Raw genomic sequence first — 24,629 nt, 5'->3', positions numbered from 1 at the left:
CAAACGAGTTTTGATTACTTTGACTTCTAAAATAATTTCTTTAGGACATGCAAAAATCAGAGAATTCTGGGAAAAATCAGAAAATTTCCAATTTTTAGAATTTGGAAAATGGGTTCATTGCTCTGGTGACCAGCTAAATTGAGCAAACACTGCCTAATTGTTTCTTACTTTTCATGCTATATTTCTTAAAGTGCAATACAGAAGAGTAAGACTGACTTCTGTTAACATTTTTGACTTCCAGCTTTACTGTGAGTATTCAAGATGTTGCACAGGCCCTGGTTATAGGTCTGTTCTACCAGAATGAATTAAAGGGAGTTACTGCTAGGCCCCTCCATTTTCTTGCTGGGGGAAGGATAATGCTGGCTCCACAGCATGTGTTCCCCTCTCTGGAATCCTGCTGAATGAGAGACTTTCCATTTGTTAAAATTACCATGAACATTTGTGGCTGATATGAGACAGCACCTGGGACCTTGTAGTAAGTGATGATAGTCTTTTTTCCACAGCAGACTTGTCAGTGAGTAGACAGGAGAACACTGGAACTACATAGAGATTTCATGAAGTATGGCTGCTGCTTCCACAAACCTAGTCACAGGATGGATTTCCAGCCTCTTTTTTGAAGAGGTGATGCATGGGTCTCTTTATGAGACCTTCCTATTGTGTGCTCTGATGTGAGGGCTTAGGATGAGTGAATTCAAAATTCTGGCCCTTTATGTTTACTGCTATTAATTTCATATGTTAATAAATCATGTATTGTATGACATTACAATTATCAAAATGAAAAATGCTAATAATTTACTGGAGGATAAGTGTTTTAATAAGATTTAATAGCATGTGCATCCAGTTACACTTGATGAGTCATTTACTGCCTCATTCCAAATATCAGAAAGGAAAATATAAAACTTAATTTCTTAAATTTAATAACATGAGACTATTATTTTCTAGAATTATGTCTTTAGAGAAGACTGGGTACAGCTGCTATCTGGCTGTGAGAGGCTGTGCCATTGTATCATGGCTCCCTGTCATACAACCCAGTTTACATCCATTACACCATATGCTAACTTCAGGAGAATTTTTTTTAAACTTTGTCGCTAACACATTCCTGTTAAACACTTGTAGCTGGTAAAAAAAAAAAGGTCCATTTATGCATATCTGACTATTGGTGATATCATCACAGCTAGCTGCAAGCAGTCACTAGGTAGCTTTGGGTGTCATATTTCTATAGCAACTGTCTTAGTGGTGGCTTCATATACCATTTGTGCTGTAATTATTTGGTTAAGTTTATTTCCATCTCTACAGTGATATACCTAAAATATCCATATACTTCGCATCTGCTGAGCTGTGACAATTTAATCTACATGTCTCCATTAAAATTTCCATCCCATATAGTCATCTTCTTTTCTGCCTAGTAGCTACAAAAAAACTTCACGAGCACTACATCTGAAAGGAGAAAGAAAGCAGAAATATAAAAGGGAAACACGACTTGCCTAAGGTTATACAACATGTCACAGCATTAGTTTTCCACATTTTATATCCATAAGTTGCTTTGGGCAAAATCTGGCTTTTCAGCAGTTGAATCTATTCATACCCAGATCCTGCGTTTTTCCTGACTTATGTAAGGGAGTGGCTTGGAGACGATTTCAAGTTCAGTTGTTTCTTTGAATATTATCCTTGTTTCATTATGTTCAAGCAACTGCATCTGCAACTTGGCTGTTAATTGTGATCTCTACTTGTGGTTTTTTTTTATTATTTGAGTCACTTTGTGCACCTTTATTTTTATCTCAGTGAGGAGATAGACCATGTTCCCTAATACTTGTTTTTAACATTGTCACCATTTGTTGCACTCCTTTAATAGCTGAAATCAAAAGCGTCATATGTAGATCTTTCTACAGTTTTTGTAGTGGTAAGTAGTATGAACTTGTTGAAAAAGCCTGGGGACAAAACCTCGTGTCTCTGGGAATTTCATCTATTTCTTTGGTTATTTATGCTACCTCCCATATACTGTGATTGAATTTTGCCTTTGACTTTGTAAGACATACTGATAGGGAATGCTGACTTAGGAGTTCTCCCATCTGAAATATTGTAGAGAATAAAGAACAGCATAGAGTATGCAACTGAATTTGTGTCTAAACCACAAAAGATGAAGAATACAGATATTTGTATAATTGTATTTTCCTGTAAACAGTAAAAGATGGTGAAAGGTATGCAAATAACCTCTATTTTCTCCCAAGCAGATGTCAGTACATGCCTGGTAACATACACATCAGAAGAATCTCATGGAGAAAACTGCACACCCGCTTGAGCCATGTGAAATAATGGTAAGTCATAAGGCAAATGTGAGTAAAAAACTCTGCATGTGATTCTGCATTGTTTCTTTCATAAAAGTACCAAAACAGGCTACAGAGAAATGTGACTGATTATTCTGACTTCACCTTTTATAGTTTATTTTCCCAAGAGTCTGTGAATAACCATCAGAACTGTTTACTTTATAGCAAAGTCTTCAGTTTCTCAATTTATCTTTCACTTACGTAACAACCCATAGCTTCTATAGTTATGACTTTGTTTTTATTGTTCTAATTGCTTTGACATTCACGAAATTTGTGAAGCAATGTAATCATCCCCAGCCTATTTCTGATACCTCAGAGACCATGTGTTCTGATATTGTCATAACCAGTTATATTGAGTACACTTACATAAATACAAATGGAAACCCAGAACATCATATCTGGGAGACTGTCATGCCTGCAAACAGCAAAAATATTTATTCAGATCATTTACAATCAGAAGAAGCAATTATATTACCAGTGTGCAAGACCCTGGAGGAATCTTTTTGAGGTTAGTTAAGAATCATCCGCTTTGCTTTGCCAAACAAAATATAGGAAATAAGAGATTTGGCTCTTGGATGCCAAGCATGTTCTTAAGACTGACTTGAGAAGCATAAAACTTATATCAAATGTATTATCCTATAATTGCAAAAAACCCCAAACCAATAGCATCTATAAAATTGCACAGTAGTACACCTGTAAAGGTTATAGGTCATTATTATTTAGATATTATATCTGTATAATAATAATACCTGTATATTTACTTGAATTTGTGAATTCTGCAGCAAATACGTAAGAGCATCTTTTTTAAAAAAAATTGTACGCTAAATGAGGTATTGTTCAGTGTAGAAAAGTTTTTCCTCAGTTTTTAGCAATAAACTGGGAAATGTCTTTTAATCCCATGAAAAAAGACATAATCCTGTTGTAGTTAACAATGTTTTAAAAAGAATGAAATCTGTCATTTGTGACTTGCATTGATTTTTCTCTGATTATTCCCTGCCCAACTAAAGAAGTCTAAATGTTATTCACCTTGAAAATTACCATCTCTACTTCAAAGGGAAACGCTAAGAATAATCCACTTAACGTTGTAAGGCACTTGTATGATAGTAAGACAAATCCTATAGATAGATAAGATTTCTCTTTACCAAAAACCTTATTATATAAAGGAAATTATTGTTATGAAAAAAGGGCATAAAAAAAGGATAAAGGGCTCCAAAGAATTTAAAAGAAAAAAAAAAAGGTATCAAAAAGAAGGGTATTGTTTGAATCCATAGATGGAAGATTCTTTTCAGAATAGAATTAGCTGGAAACTCACTATTCTGGTATTTCACAAAATCTCTACCGAGACCTGGTGATACAGCATATGAGCTTGTTTCATCACAACGTCAGCACCTTGTGACACTTGTGACTCTCCAAGGTAGATTTGCTGATCTTTACCTGAACAAAGTGTTTCTACTTAGAATTTTGAAAGTGAATTCATATCCTTGTATAGGATAATCTACCTAATTTCCTGTTCTGCCTTGAGCTGTCTCAGAGAACCAATATGCGTGTAGAGTTACAAGGAACTGAGCAGGTAATTTCTCCTGCAGTAACTCATCCTACAAAATGGAGTGGCAGTGGCAGTCTCAGCTGACACTGAAGAAGGGTGTCTCTCCTTTTCTACTTTTAATGGTTCTTCTATCAGTGTCCAGCCAACATAGGGAGTTCTGCAGGTGAAAGGGACAAGAAGACAGCAAGGAGATATGACATGTAACAGAATTATACACTGGTTGGGAATAAAATCTGTCATTGTTTCCCCTATGAGATTCATAAATTTCTCTCTAGTTTCAGTGTGCATTAAGCTTTCAGTATCCATATAATAATATGTGTGTATAGAAACAAGCTTTGCTTTCTCCTTGAAATATGTGAAGGCAAATGATTTTGTAACTGTGAATACTCCAGTTTTCTGCTGTGGTATTAACAGCTTACATACATACTATCTTTGGTTTCTGTGAAGATGGGGTCTATGCTCATTTGCATTTGTAAGAGGAGATCTTAAACTATTTGAAAATCAATGAAATAGAGAACAGTTTATAGTCTCTGGATCCTCTGACAATTAAGGTAGTGTATTAGGTGTTTAGATCCTAGAACTGCACAGTGGGCCATTTTGATTAAGCTGTACCACTGATTTGCTGATAGACCAAAGTCCATGCTTTCTTTTCTTCAGATAATTAATAGGGTAAATACATCACAGGTACATCCTGAACATTCATAAAAAAATCTGAGAGCTCTTCCGTGAAATTTAGGTGGAATGACAAGGCATACGTCATCATAAGAAATTAATTATAATATCTCTAGCTCAAGGAACAACTTAGCAAAGACGGCTTGAAGCTTAATAGAGTTGCTGACCAGAAGACAGGAAATGAGAACTGATAGAATGAAATTTGTTCCAAACTATCCAATCTATCACCTATATTTTCTAATCTGTTGCTGACAGATTAGGAGGTAGACAAATGTTTTACAGATCTGGGTTTACAGGCATGGGTTATTGCCTACGATCAATAGCTTAAACTTTCTTGGGTCTTGGAACTATGTTTCTGAGATATTTATCTTTGATAACAATAGGACATTGTGGAGGAAATATCTGTTCAGAAAGTAAGAGAAGAAAGTGGAGTACAGAGTCAGCTTCATAGCAGCTACATATAGTAACTTGTACAGTTAGATTGTCTTAGAATTGGGGAAATTGTCTCTTAGGTTTTTTGTATATTAATTCAAACCTTTTGTTACATTGTGTCTAAACAGCAGTAGCAAAGTTATCACTTTCTGCAGGTTATAACACTTTTAGGACACGGAATGTTCATTTTTTATGGTTTGGTGTGTGCATTTTTATCAAATTATTTACAAGAACAAAAAATGTTTTCTTTTTTTACCTGTGACTAAACTGGATACAATTAGTGGCAGGACCAACATTTGCAGCATTCTCATGAGTAGTTCTCCTGGAAATGAGAAATACTTGACTTCCCGATAGCTCATCTTATATGATCGGAGAGAAAATCCAAGGATTATACCTGAAGAGAAGGAAAAGATATAATGACTTACTCTTCTAAAGTAGTAGTAACATCTGAACATGAATATCTGCAGAGTACTTGATGTATCTGATTGTAACATGCAGTTTTTATTATGCCCCAGATTGCACTCCTGATTTACTCTCTCAAATACCAACTACTATTACGAGTAGTCCTACTGAAGTCATTAAATTATTTTTTCACTGTAACAGATTCAGACTTCTGTGATTTTGAGTGTAATCATATATGCAATGCATATACATACTAGCTACCAACCTTCAGAAGTCTTGTCCATGCCTGTTTACTCTCTGGGGCCTGATCCTGTAGATGTGCTTCAGATTGCATGAGATAATGAGGACAGACGTATTTGAGAATCCCCATGTGGTTAGGTCTTTACACAGCAACACAGCATCAGGAGGTAAGTAGCTTTACACAGGCACACCTTCAGAAACACAGGCACTTGCAAAGAAGCAGCTAATTGGGGTTGGAAAGTCTTACTGGATGATGAAGTGGTAGGTTTCAGTGCCTGAGGGAGTCAGGTAAGGGAATGCCTGGATCCATTTATCTTGCTGGGAACAGATAAATGGCGCTTGAGATACATTTACAAGTGGAAGCCATAGATGGGCTGACATGTGGCAGCCTAAATTCTCAGCTAAAACTTCGTAGATTTTGTCCTGTACTTGGCACTGACTGCTTTATTTGCTTATTTCATTAATTATTTGGTTAATTGACACAACTAGTTACAATTTACTGAATGTTAAATGGTTTAGTACCTATCTGATGTAGGTTTTCTATACCCAGCCAGGATCTGGAACACTCCTTAACCATACAGATGATGAAACTCAACTATCCCTCCTTCCCATTCCTGACTCCACGTTCTTACTCACTGCCTAGTACTGGCATTTGTGCTAATTGTGGCTGTATAGAAAGTTGGATCAAAGAATTAACCCTGCTACAAAAAGAATTTATTGTACTGTCTATAAATTCTACTGAATTTATTTTAATTTTCAGCGATGTCAATTCCTTGAGGTAATTTGTTTGCATGGCTGCACAAGTGTTGGTACCCTCACAAGGGAACAGGTAGAAACGTGCCTTGAAGAAGAGTGGGACTGCCCTTTTTGGCAGATAGGCAGACTTAGCTTTCCTAAAACTTCATGAAACTGCATCCTCAGTGATGTTAGGCAGCAGAGCATTCACAGTCACTTCTAGATCATATTAGAACTTGGATATGTCCTGAAAATGCAGTAACATTAAACACTTCTGGAAACTGCTAGTGTCAATTCTTAATCACTTTGTGTTTTTTTCCTTTTTAATCAGATTTTAGATTGGTACATCCATACAGCAGACAGTATCTTCATGCCAAATTTTGCCTGCTGAAATGTGCTCTTATGCCTCCTACACTAGCTTATTGCCATCTGCTGATGTAAGGAAACAGCTATAACTCTCATGTTAGTGACCCCTGTCTGTCTGATCATGCTCTTAGGGACTTCAGCAGGTTGGTTAAGTTAGAGGAGTCCAGAAATGTCTTGTGTAGAACAGAAAATCTCAGTGTTACAGCATGGGAGAAAAGTGATTAGAGCACAACTGGAACCAAGCATAGAGTTCACACTATGGAAGAGAGCAGTAGGACTAGAAGGTATTTGTTTTAGTCTCATTCATGTTCTATAGACTCAGACAGTCAAAGTGCATTTTGCATAAATTATTTTTTTAGGGAAAAGTACATCATAAACTGCATAGAGGAAGGGCCTCTGAATTATTCTTGATTAAAGACCTGCTTTAGAGTTTCCCTTCTTTTCAATAAGGTTTTATATTCCACTGCAGTGTTACTGATTATTTTCTTTTTATATGGCAAACACATTTCGCAGATATAAAGAATCCATCTGGACCCTTTGTTTCTGCACTTAATGAGCACTGCATTTTGACAACGGGATAACAAGCAAATAGAGCTAGACCAGTTTCCTACTTATGCCACAGTCCTGCAATTAGTTCCACATGAATTAATCTCTACATTAGTACAAAGCCTCACTGAAGTTAGTAAGGGTTTCTGAGGCTGCTATAAGAACTAGTCCTTATGCTGTACTATAAGGGCTTGATTTTCTGGTCCATTACTGTCCAAGCAGCACAAAGTGGCCTAAGAGAGAATCAGGGCCTGAGTAGACAGTTGTTTGAATGAATATTATTGGTAGTGAGAGTAAGTTTCTGAAGCTCCATGTAAACCTGTTGAGCCAAAAATTATTGCTTTTTTTGTCCTAAAGTGCTCTGTGCATAATTACAGGGTTGCCCAGCACTGCAGTTTACAAAAAGAATTTCTGCGATGTGGAAAAAATGTGCCCTGGTAGTGTATTCTGGTGAACTGGGTCAACACCCAATAGTTACTAATTCTTCAGGCTTAATCTTAGCACTGATATTAATTTATATGCAATCATGCCTAAGCCATAAGAACCTTTCTCTGACTCAGTTTCCCTACTTGTAAAATAGGTATAGTATTTTATAGTATACAGATGTTTCTGAAAATTGTGTTCACATAGTGATCTTAGTAGCTCAAGAAGGAATTTAAGTAAATTATTTCCTCATTGTATTCTGTGATAATGAAAGTAGAACAGCATGATTTTACCAGTCTCTCTTGATTTTAGAATATATGGAGATGAAACTTTATTTTCTGTTCTGAGTTTAAATACGTAGATACTGGATATTACATCCTGTCTGACAAAGTTTTATTAACAAAAATTATGAACTTGAAACAGAAAAGTCATACTTGGCAAGGTAGCTTTGACTTCTTTGAATTCCTTTCTCAGAACTAACATTCACATGTTTTAAACAATGAGGTAACAGCATACAATGATGATTTAAAGATAGACACAATGACATATTATCAAAATAAAATTGGGAAGTAAGAGTGATAGGAGGTACTAAACCTTTGGAAAGCATGCAGTTATTTCAACAACCATCCATGTCTGTGTGTGTGGTAAGAGTTGTAGCGCCTAGCACCCTCCATCATCAAGACTGAGAAGATTAAATACTGGAGCTGGCCTTTCTCAGTAAAAGTTTAAAGTTTCCGATTAATTCTGAAAATTGTAAAGAAACAAAGCCTTGTGTGAAACAAGCTCCCACAACCTGTTGTGCAGGTTTTTGTCTACCCTTTGTAACAGAAAAGAACAACTAATCACACTATCAGAGCCTGACTTCTCAAACGGTAAGTGGTGTACCATTTCTGCACTGCAGGGCAGAGTAGATTTCTCAGCAGAATTTGTTAGGAGTTTTCTGGACAAAAATCAGTAGTGCTTATATAAGTTAAGGAGCTTAATTGTATACACGTGTATAGTTGTATAACAGAACTATATTGTTGAATAATTTACACAGTTCATAATGAAGAAGCAAATTAGTTTAGAGTTATAAAAAGATTTTTGAGATGTTCTTGTCAATTATATAGTCAAATATATGGAAAACTTGATTTGCAGGTAATCCTGATGACAACCAGAACAATACTTGAACTAAACCATTTTACTGCATTTTTATACCAGTGTAGATGTTCAAAATAAAATTCAATCTGTATGAATGCATTGAAGAGAAGATTTAAACTTGAAAGGAGCAGAAGGTGGAAATAATTCTGACAGTAATGGGAATGGGATGGAAATGGCAAAAATGGCAGATATGATTTGGGATTGCTTATTCTTAAGATAGGAAGACATTGATGAATGGCCTAGCACTTCTAGGCTGCAGTACCAGAAAGGAAACAATAAAGTCTTCATGTCAAGCTTTAAAAACTATGGATATATCTGTAATTGCTAAGAAGTTTACAACCTTCTATATAAAATTTCTTAAATGGCTTAACATCAAAGTGTGATGAAGTGAGCACTAAAATCAGGGCCTGAAGCAGCAAGACAAGAATTAATACTTGTGTAATACTCAGGTTTTTAGGAATAGATTTGTTATGGAGATGGTTCTTCTTTTTGTTTGGTTGGAGTTTTTTTTTAAAAAAATGTTGTAGTGATCTACCAAAGTATCATCAACTTTAATAATTTCCTAAATTGAATTTGAAAATGAACTTTAAAATCCTTCATGGAGAAAATGAAGTTCTTAATTGTATTACAAAATGCCTTGGTCTCACAATGGCAGAGAGCTGTTTCACATGATTCTTTGTGTTGCATAGATGAAATAAGTTGCACACCTACACATGGATTTAAAACACTACATCAGTAAAAAAAAACCCTGTAACTCTTCGAAGATGAGAGATGGGGCTTTAAGCAGATCTAAATGCTCATTCGAGAACTTTAGGGAAGCTTAAGACTATCCTCCTCCTTGGCCTACTTAGAAGAATTAGATAAAAAAAATAGTAAAGAGAGAAGATTGGTTTTTTCACTACTTCAAATAATTTGTAATTTTAAGAGAATAAGAAAGCTCCTAATCGGCATAAAGTTTTTAAGCAAACAATAGCAGCAGTTTTGTTAAATGAGTGAAGTCTCAATTTTAAAAATGAATCCTTATGAGCTTCTGGTCTCTATCTTCTTTCGGAAACACACAGGAATTAAGACCATGCCACTATTTTGAGTTAATATTTTTTTTAAAAGACCATGCTCTCTACTGTATTTTCATGCAGAAAGTAGAAAATCTAGAAGTTTTATTTTTCAATTGATCAAAAATCACTCAAGCATATTTCAAGAGGAAATTACTAGGTGGTATATTCATGACAGTGCAAGAGCTAACTTTTCCATATTAGTGCTTGCCAGTTCAAACAGAACATACCAGTAACAGTTACATACACTTCTGCTTTTCACCAATAAATCTGAAAAAACTGTTAAATGACGTCTGTATCAATATCCTTTTCTTTAACAGATGAAGTACAGACTTACTTTTTCTTTTCCAGCAGGAAATAAAAAACTTCATAATAACTGGAAAATACCTCAAACTAGGTAGAACGGTGCACTAAAATAACAGCTGTTAATAGTGCTCTTGCAGAAAACCTTGTCACCAGCAAGCAAATAACATTCTGTTCTGTAAGAGAAATTGAGCTAGAGCCAGTAAGAGAATCAGGCTCCTACCAGTTTAATGGGACATTGTATATTTTTGTTAGCTGCACAGCCATTTCATTCTTACTTTCCTGCAGAGCTCTGGAATGAATGCTTTTGTTCTTTGGGTCATTTGTTTCTGCTTAATTTACCATTTTCTTCTGACACCTTTTCTTCTAACAACCAATTTCAGATAAGGCTGCAACTGTATTTACTTGAGACAAACAGGTAAATAACTTCTTTAGTGATAAGCAATAATTCAAGTTGCCGACAAAATCACAATCATTCTTAATCTCTTTCTTTACTTGCCACAAGAACGACAGACTCACCGATTCACTTGCATGATTTTGCTTTTCATGTTTTTTTCTCCATAATCTTATACTGCACCTTCCCCCACCCTCACCGCCCTTGTGTACCACCCACTTCTTCCTTACTTTCTCATTTTCCTTATGTACGTAGGGAGGTATGTTCCCTTTGAACCATTTTGTTGAACCTAAATACGAGGTACCTAGCTGAAATATTCAATACCTAAGTACTGCAGCAAACTTTTTTTGTGATTGTTTTGTTACTTTTACTAATTTTACCTTAAAGATTAGCTCTTGCTTGGCTAATTATTGTTTAGTAGCTAACTAGTTACTTTTTTAACTTTAATTTAATTTTTAACTTAATTTAGGACTGCAGCAGTTACCGCTTTTAAGCATTTGAGAACTACTTGTATTATACAGTCATCAGTGCTGCCTTATTACATCTCTTTGACCTTTTTTATCCTACAAGTGTAAGATTGTGACCCTCCTTAAAGGTCCTTCACACAAAGTATATTTGATGGGATAACCTAAAAAGCGATTTATGAGTCTTCATTCCAAAAAAGGAGAAATGACCTTGATTCAGGAGAGACAGTTACAGGCTCCTTTGTCCAAGTCCGGTAGTAGACAAATAACTAAGGTAAGGAAGGGCATGTATGGCATCAAACTGAGGGCAGTAATGCTGAGGGCACCAAATTGCTACAGCCACGAAGCGACTACAATTTAAGCTGCTCTTATTTTGTAGAATAGAACAGAACAGAACAGAATATTTTCTGTTGGAAGGGACCTACAACAATCATCTTGTCCACCTGCCTGACCACTTCAGGGCTGACCGAAAGTTAAAGTGTGTTATCAAGGGCATTGTCCAAATGCCTCTTAAACACTGACAGGCTTGGGGCATCGACCACCTCTCTATGAAGCCTGTTCCAGTGTTTGACCTCCCTCTTGGTAAAGAAATGGTTCCTAATGTCCAGTCTAAATCTCCCCTGGTCCAGCTTTGAACCGTTCCCACGTGTCCTGTCACTGGATACGACGGGGAAGAGACCAGCACCTCCCTCTCCACCTCCCCCACCTCGGGAAGCTGTAGAGAGCCATGAGGTGGCCCCTCAGCCTCCTTTTCTCCAAACTAGACAAGCCCAAAGTCCTTATTCAATGTACTTGTACTTGTCAGATACTGAGATGAGTTCATTTGGGGTCTAAACCAGGGAGGAACTATTTTTTACTGGGTTAGTTTTCTGCCAGATTAGTTCCCTGGACAGGTTTACCACTGTGCTAGATGATGGTGGTGCTGGTGTGATGGCAAGGGAGGAAAGCAAGCATTTGGGGGTGGAAATATGCAGCCAGAGACAGAGGTAGGACTGGCTTAATCAATCACAGAAACATATCCTTAAGAAACCAGTTACTCTTCCTATGGCAATCCAGGGTTTGAGCTAACAGGTAGCTTAAAATTCCTTTAATTCTCTTCTTGTGAGGCTGAATTTAGAGAAAATGTTTTCCACGTGAACTTGCTTCTTTGTTTCAGACCTTAAGAAGACCAAGTATCAATTGGCTTGACAAACCAGCTGTTATTCCTCTACAGCTCCCATCTGACAGACACACAGCAGAGAATCTCACGTGTCTATATTTTTGTGTGATATGTTCCTTCTCTTTTAACTGGATCACACCAGCGCACTAGAGAGCTTAAGGACTTGTACTCCAAATAGCTCTTATAAGTGGCTATATTGAAGTGGAATATGGGTTAATTTGGACACAAATTGCTACCTCTTCTTTGCTTGCGAGATATCCTGAGGGAAGTCATGGGAGAAGTACCATAGAAGAGCTATATATCCTAGACATGACTGGGACCCAGAAGATCCCAATGTTAAGATATATTGCCTTTACTTGCAGACACGGGGGCCCCTCAGATTTTGTGGACAGGGACATTCAATTGGAACGGGGAGTCTGAAGGTGTAAGGAGGAACCAATGTAACTAACGAATGAGTAAAAACACTGTTTTATGAGGTAGTGCCTAAACCAGGATGCTTCTTATACCAAATCTGAGGATATAACAGCAATGGAGTGCTGTTAAATTTTTTTTAAAAAATCACTGAAATCTGCCCTTTGCTGCTTCTTGGCTCCGGTGTTACACTCAGTGTTACACATTTTTTCCCTTCACCCTCTAGTTATGTGTTTCATTTGCCCTTCTTCCCCAATTAGGAGGTAATTTTCTTCCTTTGAGAACATGTCCATTTTTATCCAACTTCTGCTTCTCTGCCTTCAAACATTTTCTCAAATATTTTCCTTGTTTTTCTTGAACTGCTTCTGTATTTATTTATCATCTCTGATTTCTCTTTTGTTGTTATTTATAAGACAAGTAATTGCAGGGCATTTGTAGAGGATTTGGAATGAAGTTTTCACTGCTGGCACTGAAACAGACTGTTCTTTAAGGAATAGGGACATTATTCCTGATTTCAGCCGTAGAGAAAGGACTTATTGAAAGACAAACTACTCCTAGTTTATGTACTTTTATTTGTCTCTGAGCTATAGAAAAAAATACTTTTTATGCAAAAAAACCCCAAATAATTCCATCAAAGTTCAGGAATTCTCTCTTACTATGCATATAAAAAAGATCAGGCATTCACAATATATGCCAGATTAAATTTTATGAAGTATTATTCAGAATTATAGTACTACTCAGTGCTTTACAAAGTTACTGTAATAACTGTTTTTTTCGTGCCTGCGTTTACTTTGCTGCTTCACCTTCTTGACTAATGTTAATGTTTTTACTCGCATAAAAAATAGATGCCAACAGATAAGAAAGCTGCTCTCTTAAAGTTTACATAGTTCCTTTCTTACCTTTACATTTCTATCATTCCTGTTTTTCCTCAACTGGAAGCTGACATAATCCTTTACAGCAACGAATTCTGTTTTTCTCTACTACAGTTTCAGCTGTCCATCTGTATTATTTTGGCCTTTCTACAGTATAGTAACACCAAGGAATTACACTCAATCTGAAATCCCGCAGTGCCAAGAACTTTGTGCAAACATGCTCAGAAACAGAGCTGGACTCTGAAGAACTTCTAGTGTAGTTTAACAGAGAGCCTGAGTTTAGACCTTGATAGTTGACTTTATTTGTTTTTTTAATTCCCCTTAAACATATGCTACAAGCCAGTTCATTGTAGGCTTGGCTTCCTTGATGTGAACTTTTACGTCATTTGTGGACATTCAAATTATGTGTTCATATCTCTATGGAGCTAGCCCAACTTTTCATTCCTACAAAACCACCTGTTAATTTAGCTTAGTGCTGATAGTCTACATCTGTAACTGAGATGTTTGCCGCTGAGGATTAAGTATTTTGTTGAATCAAGATATGCCTATCTCAGAACTCTTTGTGTCATGGAACATAACTCATGTGGCAGACTTTGTTAAAAGATTTTAAAGAATCTTTTTTATCCAGTGTTTTGCTGACACATGAAAACAACCTGGAGAGACTGAAAGGAAGCATTTCCCCATATAGAATACAAGACTTTACCATATCAGATGTAAGTATTACCAGAATCCTTTATTTATGTTTGATTTATCACTCAGTGAATTCTTTCGATAAGGAAATCAGGTTCATGACTGAAATTCATGGAATCATGTTACTGTCTTTTTAAAAAGATAGCTAGGATGCTTTCAGCCCCTACCTGTTTGATTTTGTTTGTTGAGCCATTTCATCCCTAAAAACTCGATATGACTACAAAACTATTAATAACTAGAACCTTCCATCTATTTTGTTTACTGGTCAACAGCCTCTTTCAACACATGAATTTCCAAAAGTTTTATTTCAGTTGATTAAAAAGAGGTCTCATGCCTCTTTTGTGAGTGGACTCGTTTCAAGGATACGTTGTAACATAGAGGATTACTTTAGATACAGGTTATGATACCTCTCTTCTCAGTGTTAGATGTTATTCAGAATGGCAGATTTTCTCTATCTTAAAGGTCACAAAAACAGCAAAGGGAAACTGGCACCTGGAACAACACTTAATTACATAGTAAGTACATGAGTCCAAATCGTGACCTTCAAAGTCTCTCTAGATAAAAAGGCTTCGTTCTGGAAATCTATAAAGTTAATGGGCACTTCTCCATTTGTTTGGAAGACCCCTCACTTCTCACCATTCTGCTTGTGTTTTTCTCAGAATTGCCATGACCTAAACACCTATTTGCCTAATTACAGGCTAAGTCCTGTGGATCTAGAAACTGAACACGACTGACACACGCATGCAGAGAATCACCTGGATTTGGGATGCCCTTTGTTCCTGTTCCTGCTCAAAGGATTAGTTCACAACCTGGGCTCGCTGTTGTATATGTGTGTTTTAGCCATTAGGCTAAAACATCATGCTGCCTTTTGTTCTCTTGGCATATGTATTTGCCTTTAGAAGTCTTGCATTTCCCTCCACCTGATGACACAACTTTGAAAGGAATGGTGGAATTGCACCTTCCTGTAACTTGCCTTTCAAAAGGAAAAGAGTGAGCCAATTCCTCAAGCGCTGCTGACATCATTCCCAAGGTGAGGGCTCTTGTGCTTCTGGATCTTGACTGGGTGAAAATACCTGGCACAGTCCTGACTCACTCAGAAAGAAGTGGGAGTAGGAATGCAAACCTGTTTGTTTGTTGTTTTTTTTTTCCTTCTGGCAAGTTTTAGGCAGTTATATGCTTAGCTTGTGGATTTGTGGGGTTACCCTTTTGAGTCTCCTAGCTCTCGCTCATGCACGAAAAAGACACCCAGCTCTGAGTTTGGATTCCATGTGCAGCTTCCTTTGCTTACGTTTTAGGCTTTGAAGGACTAGATTGTGCATCCATGTTTGCTTAATGTATGTATTCCCAAGTCAAAATTATTTAAAAAGACATCAAAATATATGCAGTAGCCTTATTTATCAACCGCCTTTGGTTAGTACTTGCAGGAATTCCCTGATTATTGGTACTGCTATATTCAAACAAAGGTAATTTTATTCTTCTTTTTTAATTCAGTCCTTGTGAAACGTAAAACCAGAGCATTTGCTAGAGCCAGTTTGAGGGACCAGCTTATGTTTCAGTGTAAATAATGCTTAACACTTAAGACCCATCTTTTATAGACTTTTTTGAATAAATGAATTTTCAGTTATGCCAAGTTACAGTAAATGGTGAAAACCAAGCACACACTTTGTAACTGTCAAGCTGATTTCCATTTATGATCTTCTATCCATGCCAATAGAAAATACATAGACATTATAAATTTCAAGCAAGAAAATGCTTTTCTTCAGTGTACAGAATTGAACAAGAATTCACAAGGTGGACAAAACTGCTGCTAAGAGAAAGGACATGGGGTAACAAGCACAAAATATGAGTAAGAGTAACACTTTGTTATCCTCCCAATTCTCCTGTTATCCTTCTGGTTTTCTTTGCCTCTTTTCCTGCTTTTAACTATTTTTCTTTTCACTGTTTACAGTTCACCAGACCTACAATGTTCCTCTTTTGTTAAAAAATGCATTATAAAATCTATCATCAATAAACTTATTTTGTATGGATTTTAAAAAGTTACACACCCTGTGGTTTCCTGTTGATTAAAAGTACAGGGTCAGTACAACTTCAAGACTGGTGGTTTGACATAATAACTAGAATAATCGAGCTCTTGATAAATTTCTCTAGAATAATTTCCATTTGTTCCAAAACATATTTCCCTGTTTTCCATAGTTTCTTCCCTATTTCATACCCTCTATTTTTTTGTCATATCTATGACTAATTTAAAACTCTTTGGCCAGGATCCTAGTTGTTTTCTAATACACATTGTAGACACCATAGCATATTCTATGAACAACACAGTTGGAGAAATTAGTATGGGAGGAAGAAATCTCTTAGCTCCTTGCTGTATTTTTATTTATCACTTGTGTTGCCTTATTGTTCCACAGCTCCAGGATGAACTGAGCTTTAATATATTGAGAAACAAATATATGAGAAAATATGCTAAATCCCGAAGAAGCTGAGTTGTAATCTGAAACTCAATGAAATATAAAATCTGAAGAGCATGCACAGTAAACAAAAGGAATTATAAGGATGGACAGAGGATATACACAAATAATGTGACTGCATGGATTGTTTTATGCAGCTGGTGGTTCCAAACATCTGATTTTTTAACAAGGTGTGAAAAAAAAAAAGTCAGTATCTCTCAGCTGCAGATCTAGAAGTCAGTGCTACAGTACAAATTATCACAATGGCTGTGTTTATATCTTACTTTTCTAGCAGCCTTATTAAGATCCGGAAGATCTAATTTCTTTATTTACCTCTCTTTAACATTGGATTTCTTTGTATAGTTTTTCAAATGCACTTTATCTTGATTCACCTAAATTATAAGTATTTTACAAAAATATTTTTTCTTTGGTATCATAAAATCCCCAGAAGCTTTTAGATGCCTGGTTATTTCAATAAATTACGTGAGAAATTTAAGCCACGTGAATGAAAGCCTCAGAAATTCATAAAAAACTGAACGTGTCATCTTCAGCTACACCTTCATTGTGGCCAACTCAAAAGCATTCCAGTGCAGATGACAGCTCGTTCTAGATTTACAGTAGCTAGGGTGCTAGTAAGGATCTAACAATGTTAAACATTTACTCAGCATACAAATCATTGACACCTTGCTTATGATTTTGTACTGCTTTACAGTCACCATAGTGACTACAGTGCACGCCTACTGAAAATTGGAAAGGACTGGAAAGCCCTAATACTAGTTCATTTGATGCTGAAATGTCTGTTTAGTCCCCTTTGATGCTCAACACAAAACTTTATTTGTCTTTGAGATGGCCACTGTTTCTATTTTAACATATCTTTTGATAGCATGATTGCCATATTCTCCTGGCATTCAGGGAATTTTCTTGTAAAATCTCTGAGAAACCATGTAAACATCCTAAATATCTCACACAGTTACTGTCCTGCATTCCACCCAGGACAGCCTTGAAATCTGCTTTGTAAGAAGTGGTAATGAATAAATAAAATAAAATTTAATTTCTAGAGAGAGTTTTGAGAATCTCACCTTCCTTTTCACAAGCTGTATGCAGAGTGCAGTGAATGTATGTTTCTCTGAATCATTTTATGACCACTCAGACATACTACTTTTGAGCACTAGTTTGCAGTTCCACTGATTTGACAATTTAGAGCAAATACGAAGGTAGTAAGGCTATATTTAGCACATGTTGTATCTTTACTGTGCCTATATGCACAGCTGCTGTCTCCACAATGCACAATTGTGATTCACAAAGTAGCCAAGTTTATTGTTGTTACTCCGTGCCATACATGGCAGTCCAACAACCAGTTCTGTTTCATTTCAGTGACACCAGAGTGTACGATAAGAAATTAAGATTGTGATAATAAATTAACATAATTTTATTTTGCAAGTAACCGCTAAACTAGCATACTGTTCATATTTCACGGTCTGACTTTTATTACTGGCTACTTAATAGCAGAATTAAAGTTCTTTGTATTGCTATACTTTTCCTCCTTTTTGAAAAGGATCATCTCCTTCAAATTTTTAAATGTTACTCTGGATCTTACAGTGTCTGTTTATATTTTTTTCACAAAATTATAACTATTTCTTAACTTCAAAAAACAATTAAGGTTTTGCTTAGCAATTTTTCCAGAGTATTACTTAGGAAGTTTTTGACACACAGTGAGAAAGCAATTGTGCTGGGCAGGTTCTTTAGGAGAGCTTTGGGACAGAGGCAGCCTCTGAATTCAGCATAAATAGAATTGATTTCTCCTTAGCTGTCCCCAAACTGTCTTGATTTTCTTGCATATTTCTTAATCTTTTGTATGGTATTACATTTCTCTCTATGTTTTAACATATTCTCTCACCTAGGACTCACCTGGCACAGCTGTTTCTCCTATAGTGATAGATCTTTGCTTTGTTCTCATGCAAATTTTACCAAGGCTGCCTTAGGCACTGTCACTGTGTTCATTGTCAGTGTGTAATGCGGTCAAATACCCTTCTCTGGGTATGTCAGCCTCAGTCTTCGGTGGATACAGAGGATCTGCCAATAGCAGAAAAGATGTCACTTCAACACAAGAGACTGTCTTTTTTCTGGGCGTTATCCAGGATTCCATCTACTTGTGAATTAGACTTGTACCTCTTAGGACTCTTTTTAAACTATTGTTTGGACCAGGAGTGTGTTGAGATAGGAGAATCTGCTACTCCACACACCTTTTCACTGTTCACTTATTTTAGGGGTTTTGTGGGGTTTTTTTCCTTCTGTATTAGGAAGGATCACTTGTATCTCTTTGCTTTTTTTCAGGGACATAGGGACATTGTCAATGCCTTCATCTCTCCTGTCTTGTTCCTGTACTTTTAACTAGTTTTTTTAAATAAAGGTGTTGGAAAGTTTTGTGATCTTATATATGGTGCATGCTGTTGTAGAACAGATGTTGTACAGGCCTATCTACATTTCACATCTATTGTAAGATTGCCTGCAATTACAGAAGACTGGGTTCAATGACACAGCCAGTCCTGCGCTCCCTTCGGTGGACAGTTAGCCAGAAAACAGAACTGGATCCATTTCTGTCCCCCTTGAATGTCCCAGTGGACAACTGCAGCATATAACTTCAGCAGTGTAAGGAGGATTTTAGCTAATGGTTTGGAGCTATAATGGCTTCATAACTGTTCAGAAACTGCTTTTTATAGTACTTGCTCCACAATATCCCTCTACTTCACTGACCCCCTCAGTTAAAACAGTATTTCTCTGTGAACAGCCTCTCAGGATCTCTGCTCAGCAGCCCTGTGTGTCTCGATCTTTCCTTCAACACAAGCTCAGAATCCACAGGAGATTCTTTGGCATTCAGGAGTCCTGCCAGAGCAAAGTCTGGGCTCCTGTGGCATTTTTGGAAAATGGGAGGTAAGTAGCAGAGAATCAAGACAGTCTGCTGAAGGAAGGGTATCTGAAAGGAAGGCATTTTGGGGACAGGATGATGGAGCTAAGTAGCGTGGGAGAGAGGGTACTGCCTGAGATTTTGCCAGTAATTTGGCTAGCACTTCAAAGTTTGTAAGACTTCCTGCAAATTTTCCATGAGCCACCATGACCGCTAGCTTACCTTAAATTGCTCCTGGTCATCGTGACACTCTGAGTTTACCAGTGGTCAGCCTCCCATATTTGCCTCACATGATTGTTCTCATCTACTGGCTCTTGCCAAGATCCACTGCAGAAAACTAATTTAATATTTCTAGGTGTACCAGAAGAATCTGAAAAACTGCATCATAACTCACTTATTGACCATGCTTTTCTCAAAGTTTCTTAAAGGGCTTGAAAACAGTTTAAATTTCACTAAAAATAGCAACAATGATGATAACAATGATGTGCTAGACAGACCCCACCTATGCAGAAGGTGAAGTCGAAAGGACCTTTCTTGAGGTTTTTGGGAAATGGAGAATAGTGCTAAGTAATTCTCAACACGAATGATAACTTCTAGCACCTTCATCATTAGGTTTGTGAAGATCACTGGGTTTTGTATTATAGCTACTAGTGAATTCAGTTTAGAATTCAGTTTAGAATCAGAGTAACAGCAGAAGTTAGGGTAAATGGCTATATTTCTCCTCTTCATGTGAATGCCAGAAAATCTCTGTCTGCAAAATATCAGTATGCAACACAAACAAATGTACGTTGCAGCTACCCACTTCATAACAAAGTGCATGTTCCAACAGACACAAACTGAAGTGCCTGTTATGAACTACAGTGCTGAAACTGGGCTAAGGCATGTGATTGTATCCACTCAACCTCTACCAGCACCAATCCTGCTCAGCAAAGAAATTGGAAATGCTCTATTAAATAGGCTTCTTCATGTCAGTCCCTTGACAAAAGAGGCCTGAAAGAAATGTTTCTGAAGAAATGTTGCTCTCTTTAAAGATAAAATTTTGCTTTTCCTGAATTTAGTCTTTGTGAAAATTGCTGGACTGACAGCCCTAAAAACTGATGTCATCTGTCTGTTTAGATTACAGAGAGCATAAGCATCATTTCTTGTAAATGATTCAACCCTGGCCTGAGTATACTTTGGTTTCCACCTACACTCACATCCAAGCGCCTCTGACGAGACAGCCAGTGGTGCTAATTGGTGGGTTAATTTCGCAATGTTAATTACTGTCTGCTAGGAAAGGGATCAAGCCCACCATCTGATTTTCCGCAGATCACCAAACAACTGAGAGATTATAACAATTTAGTCCTAGACAAACTAGACAGATGGAGTTCAACCACTGAGTGTTTTCCAAACTCTTCAGCCAACTGTTCCCTACATCTGAATATTTCCACAACAGCAAAAAAACACTCCAAAAAACCAAATCTTAACTTTTTATGAGCTACCAAGTGTGAACTTACTGTTCTAATCATATATGTACTGTAAAATTACACCACAAACAACAAATGTGAGAGAATTTTGGAATATTCCATCATAGTAAGAGAACACCTTTTTCCACATATTACACCAGATGTGTCTATAGGTTCATGAGCAGAATTGGAGCAGCCAGCTCATCCGGGGCTGCACATTTTCATCAGTTCTCCAACTTGTGTTCCAGCCTTGCTGGCACTCTGCCATTTCTGTAGGTGGTAGTGGAGCTGTGGGCAGACATTTGTCATTAGTCGTCTAAAGCTAATTGGAACATGCAATAATAGCAAAAACACTTGGCCAGCCTACATTTCTGTTTCCGCTTTGCCAAATTTATGGGAGTCACACTGGAGCTAGATGACAGTGAAAAAACTGCAAGAGCACATTGGTCTTGTGCAGTATAGACAGGTGACAGTATAAGAATGGCATTCCTCTGAGGTTGGACAGTGTTTCAAAACCTGCTTAATTTGTTCTGCCTTTCCTGACCATTGTAGATAAAATGCCTAAATTTTTTACCCCTGATATTAGCAGGGTTTTTGCATTGAACAAATTCTTATTTAGGAATTAAAAGCACTTATGATCAAACACTGTGGATAAATATCAGAGACTGACATTTCTGTTATAGCAACAAAGTACTTTATTTTACCAATATGCAAATTAATATACTTGCCTCACAGAAAAAGACCATCAAACCTGAAATTATTTTAAAATAACCCTCAGATGTGGTATGAAGCAACAATAATTGTAAAGCCCTAAAATTTTAATTCCTAAAAAAGCAGTAGAAACATAGCAAGAAGGTTCATACGGAACAGCATTATCGAGGACATTAGGGCCTACATAGGTGTAGGATATCCTTATCTTTAACTGCTAACATTTGGGCTCTCATGAGCAGATTCATAGTTTTATACTTTAAACTAATTAGAAAATAAAAATGAAAGTAGTACAGTAAAGCCATAATGTTCTTGCTCACACTATAAAGAATGGTATATCAAGGAGCATATGGTGTCATTTAGAAAATCTGTAGTCAAAGGAAAATTACCAAAAGTGATCATGTAATTATGTAACGGAAAATTTATTTTTAAAATTGTATGGTTTTCTCAGAAGATTCTAATGTAAATTCAAAATGCGTGGCAATATTTTAAATTTACATTTTGGTGCATTCCAAATCTAAATGCTGTTTAGTGTTCTGGATTCCTCTCCATATACTCTAAAAAGGCATTTAATCAGGTGCTATCTTGCAGTCCTTTGAATAACTACCAGTGCCATTGTTGCCCCAATTGCATCTGAAAGATGCATGTGCAATATTGTGGGTGAATGAGAGAGCATAAGTTTGTACTTAGGTGTGATTTTTTTGCATTTATCAAGGGAAAACTGAAAAGATTGATGCTCTAATATATACCTTTGCTTAGAAATGTCACTTCATTTCATTCATTGAGGACTTCTGTTTGTCATTGCAAGGTGTTATTTTTTGATAGATTAGATAAATATAAGTTACATCCTGACCATTTTGCTGCAGCGGGCTTTGGTAGAAAACTATTTCATTGAAAACATTCAATTCAGTTATTGTATCTGATTCTTTAAAAGAAGAATCCATAAAGCAGCTAATTTTTTTCACCAAAATTCTCCTTGGGAATACTAGAGTAATTAAAACAGCTCTTCCCTAAATTTCAACATGCTGCTGTCAAAGCCAAAACTCTCCAAGCCAGAACATTCTTATCAGTGCAGAAGAATTTGGGATCTCATTTGTAATGCAAATCGCCCATGCAAACAGCCATTGTCAAATGCACTGGAGAACAGAATATTCCCATTGAACAAATTACTCACCAACAATCACAGCAACAACGGTGAAGAGCACAAAGGCATTCCTCAATAAATAACTTTTAACATCATCCTTTGTTATGCTCTGCACTTTTTTTTTTGCCAGAAGTGTACGTTTCCGGACTCCTTGTTGAATGCGTTCCATCCTACTTCCAGTTTTTGGATCTTCTCCGTTACCTTTCGTCATCTATCTTGCAGAAAGTTTTCTTTTACAATTAACTTCTGTCAATATCCCCTCAGAAAAATGGAAGACTCTTTTTCCGTGGAAGATACTGGAGAAACCTGCAAGACAAGAAATATCAAGTATTGTAATAAGATTTTAGAGGAATGATGCCATATGTTTACGTGGAAGCAAATATTCTTCATGTTTCAGTAAAACTTATATTATTTGTACTATCTAAGTTGTTGATTGTAGTTTTTAATAAATAACCTCAATGACTGTTAAAGAACTCTTTTGAAGAAGGATTATATGGACTGATCAGGTACGTATCTTGTGTCTTCAGAAATTAATCTGAATTGCTGTCATGCTGTAAAACCTAGGAGTAACTTTATTTTGCAGTTGCTAGAGATATAGTAATGTAAAATTAGTACAACTCGTAGAAGCATAAGGTGCTATAATGTTTAAATCTGTTGGGCTTGCTTTTCATCTGTTTAGCAGGCCCATATTATCTGAAAAAAAATTCTAGCTCACCTTCACATTAACCATTGGAGGGAAATTTTTTGGTTGAACTGATAACATTTAAAATGTTCTGCATTTCAGATGTTTTTAAATGGTTGAATGCATTGGCTGAATTCCTCCTTTTCACATGGAGAAACGCAGCAGGAATAGTTTATTTATCCCTCAACCACTATTTAGAAGATATGCCTTTGACAGTTTTATGTTGATAACATTCATCTTTGAAGTGTATAAACTATTCAGAGCACATCTGTAAAACATCAGAAGTTATATCCCACTTAGCTTGTCACTTCAGACTGCAATACAAGCTCACGTTGCAAAGTAATGCTTAGCTTGGCCTGACAGCAATTGAGGGGATATAATCTGATTTTAAGAAATCACACACTGAATCAAGCTTAAAATGTTTTAATATTAAAAATCCTTCACTAGGACATGAATTTTCATTTTAAAATTATTTTTTTTTGTAGCTGCTTGGTATGAATTTTATAATGGAACCTGCACAAAGGTATTTTCCAAACCGAGAATCTAATTTTCTGAAGTCTTAGTTAATACACTGGCATGTTTTTATGAAGAAATCAGAAATTAATAAATGGATAGAGTTAGTTGCTTCCACTGAAATTTCTCTCCATTTACACACAGTCCAACTCTGACATCTTACTTTTAATAAATCTGGTGCCTAAATACCTTTTTTTTAGGAAGCACTTAGAATATAAATACACAGGGTTTTCAAACAGCACATTTTAGAGGAAATACCGTGTTGTAACAAATTTATTTTGATGGGATTTGATCACTGTTTCTACCATATGTTTCAAGATTGGCACTTCAGCACAATATCTTCTCTGAATTTTAACAGAATGCTATATGCTTTGCTTCTTTGGAGAGTGGAAACGTTCTGAGACTGAGCTAGATGTTTAAATTAGTAAGTATTCTTGCTTGGACACGATTACTGTGCCCAAGCAGGATTTTTTCCAGAACAATTAATTTTAGTATTTTGTAAAAAAGAGAGATACGTTTATAGTGCCTTTTCTTTCCAAGACAATTAGTGCAGCTAATCTGTCCCTTATAATTTACATTAAACTCAAGAAGCAACACGGGTACAGCCAAAAGGA

The 24,629-nt window shown here is 36.5% G+C and overlaps 1 protein-coding gene across 4 annotated transcripts in view; it reads right to left on the bottom strand.

Moving 5' to 3' along the window:
- Positions 1-23,031, bottom strand: part of SLC1A3 (solute carrier family 1 member 3) — a 61,659-nt gene extending 38,628 nt beyond the window's left edge. For 3 of the 4 annotated variants that reach the window (XM_068422381.1, XM_068422383.1, XM_068422385.1), the window contains exons 1-2: positions 22,851-23,031; positions 5,231-5,368 (exon numbers count right to left, since the gene is read on the bottom strand). In XM_068422381.1, the coding sequence (XP_068278482.1) occupies positions 5,231-5,368; positions 22,851-23,031 (319 nt within the window). The remainder of the gene's footprint in view (positions 1-5,230; positions 5,369-22,850) is intronic. The other variant, XM_068422384.1, reaches the window with a different exon arrangement.
- Positions 23,032-24,629: the final 1,598 nt, after the last annotated feature.

Source organism: Nyctibius grandis, chromosome Z, assembly GCF_013368605.1.
Source record: "Nyctibius grandis isolate bNycGra1 chromosome Z, bNycGra1.pri, whole genome shotgun sequence".
Taxonomy (NCBI): domain Eukaryota; kingdom Metazoa; phylum Chordata; class Aves; order Nyctibiiformes; family Nyctibiidae; genus Nyctibius; species Nyctibius grandis.
The sequence above is the reverse complement of the archived record's forward strand: the minus strand, read 5'-3'. Positions and strand labels throughout refer to the sequence as shown.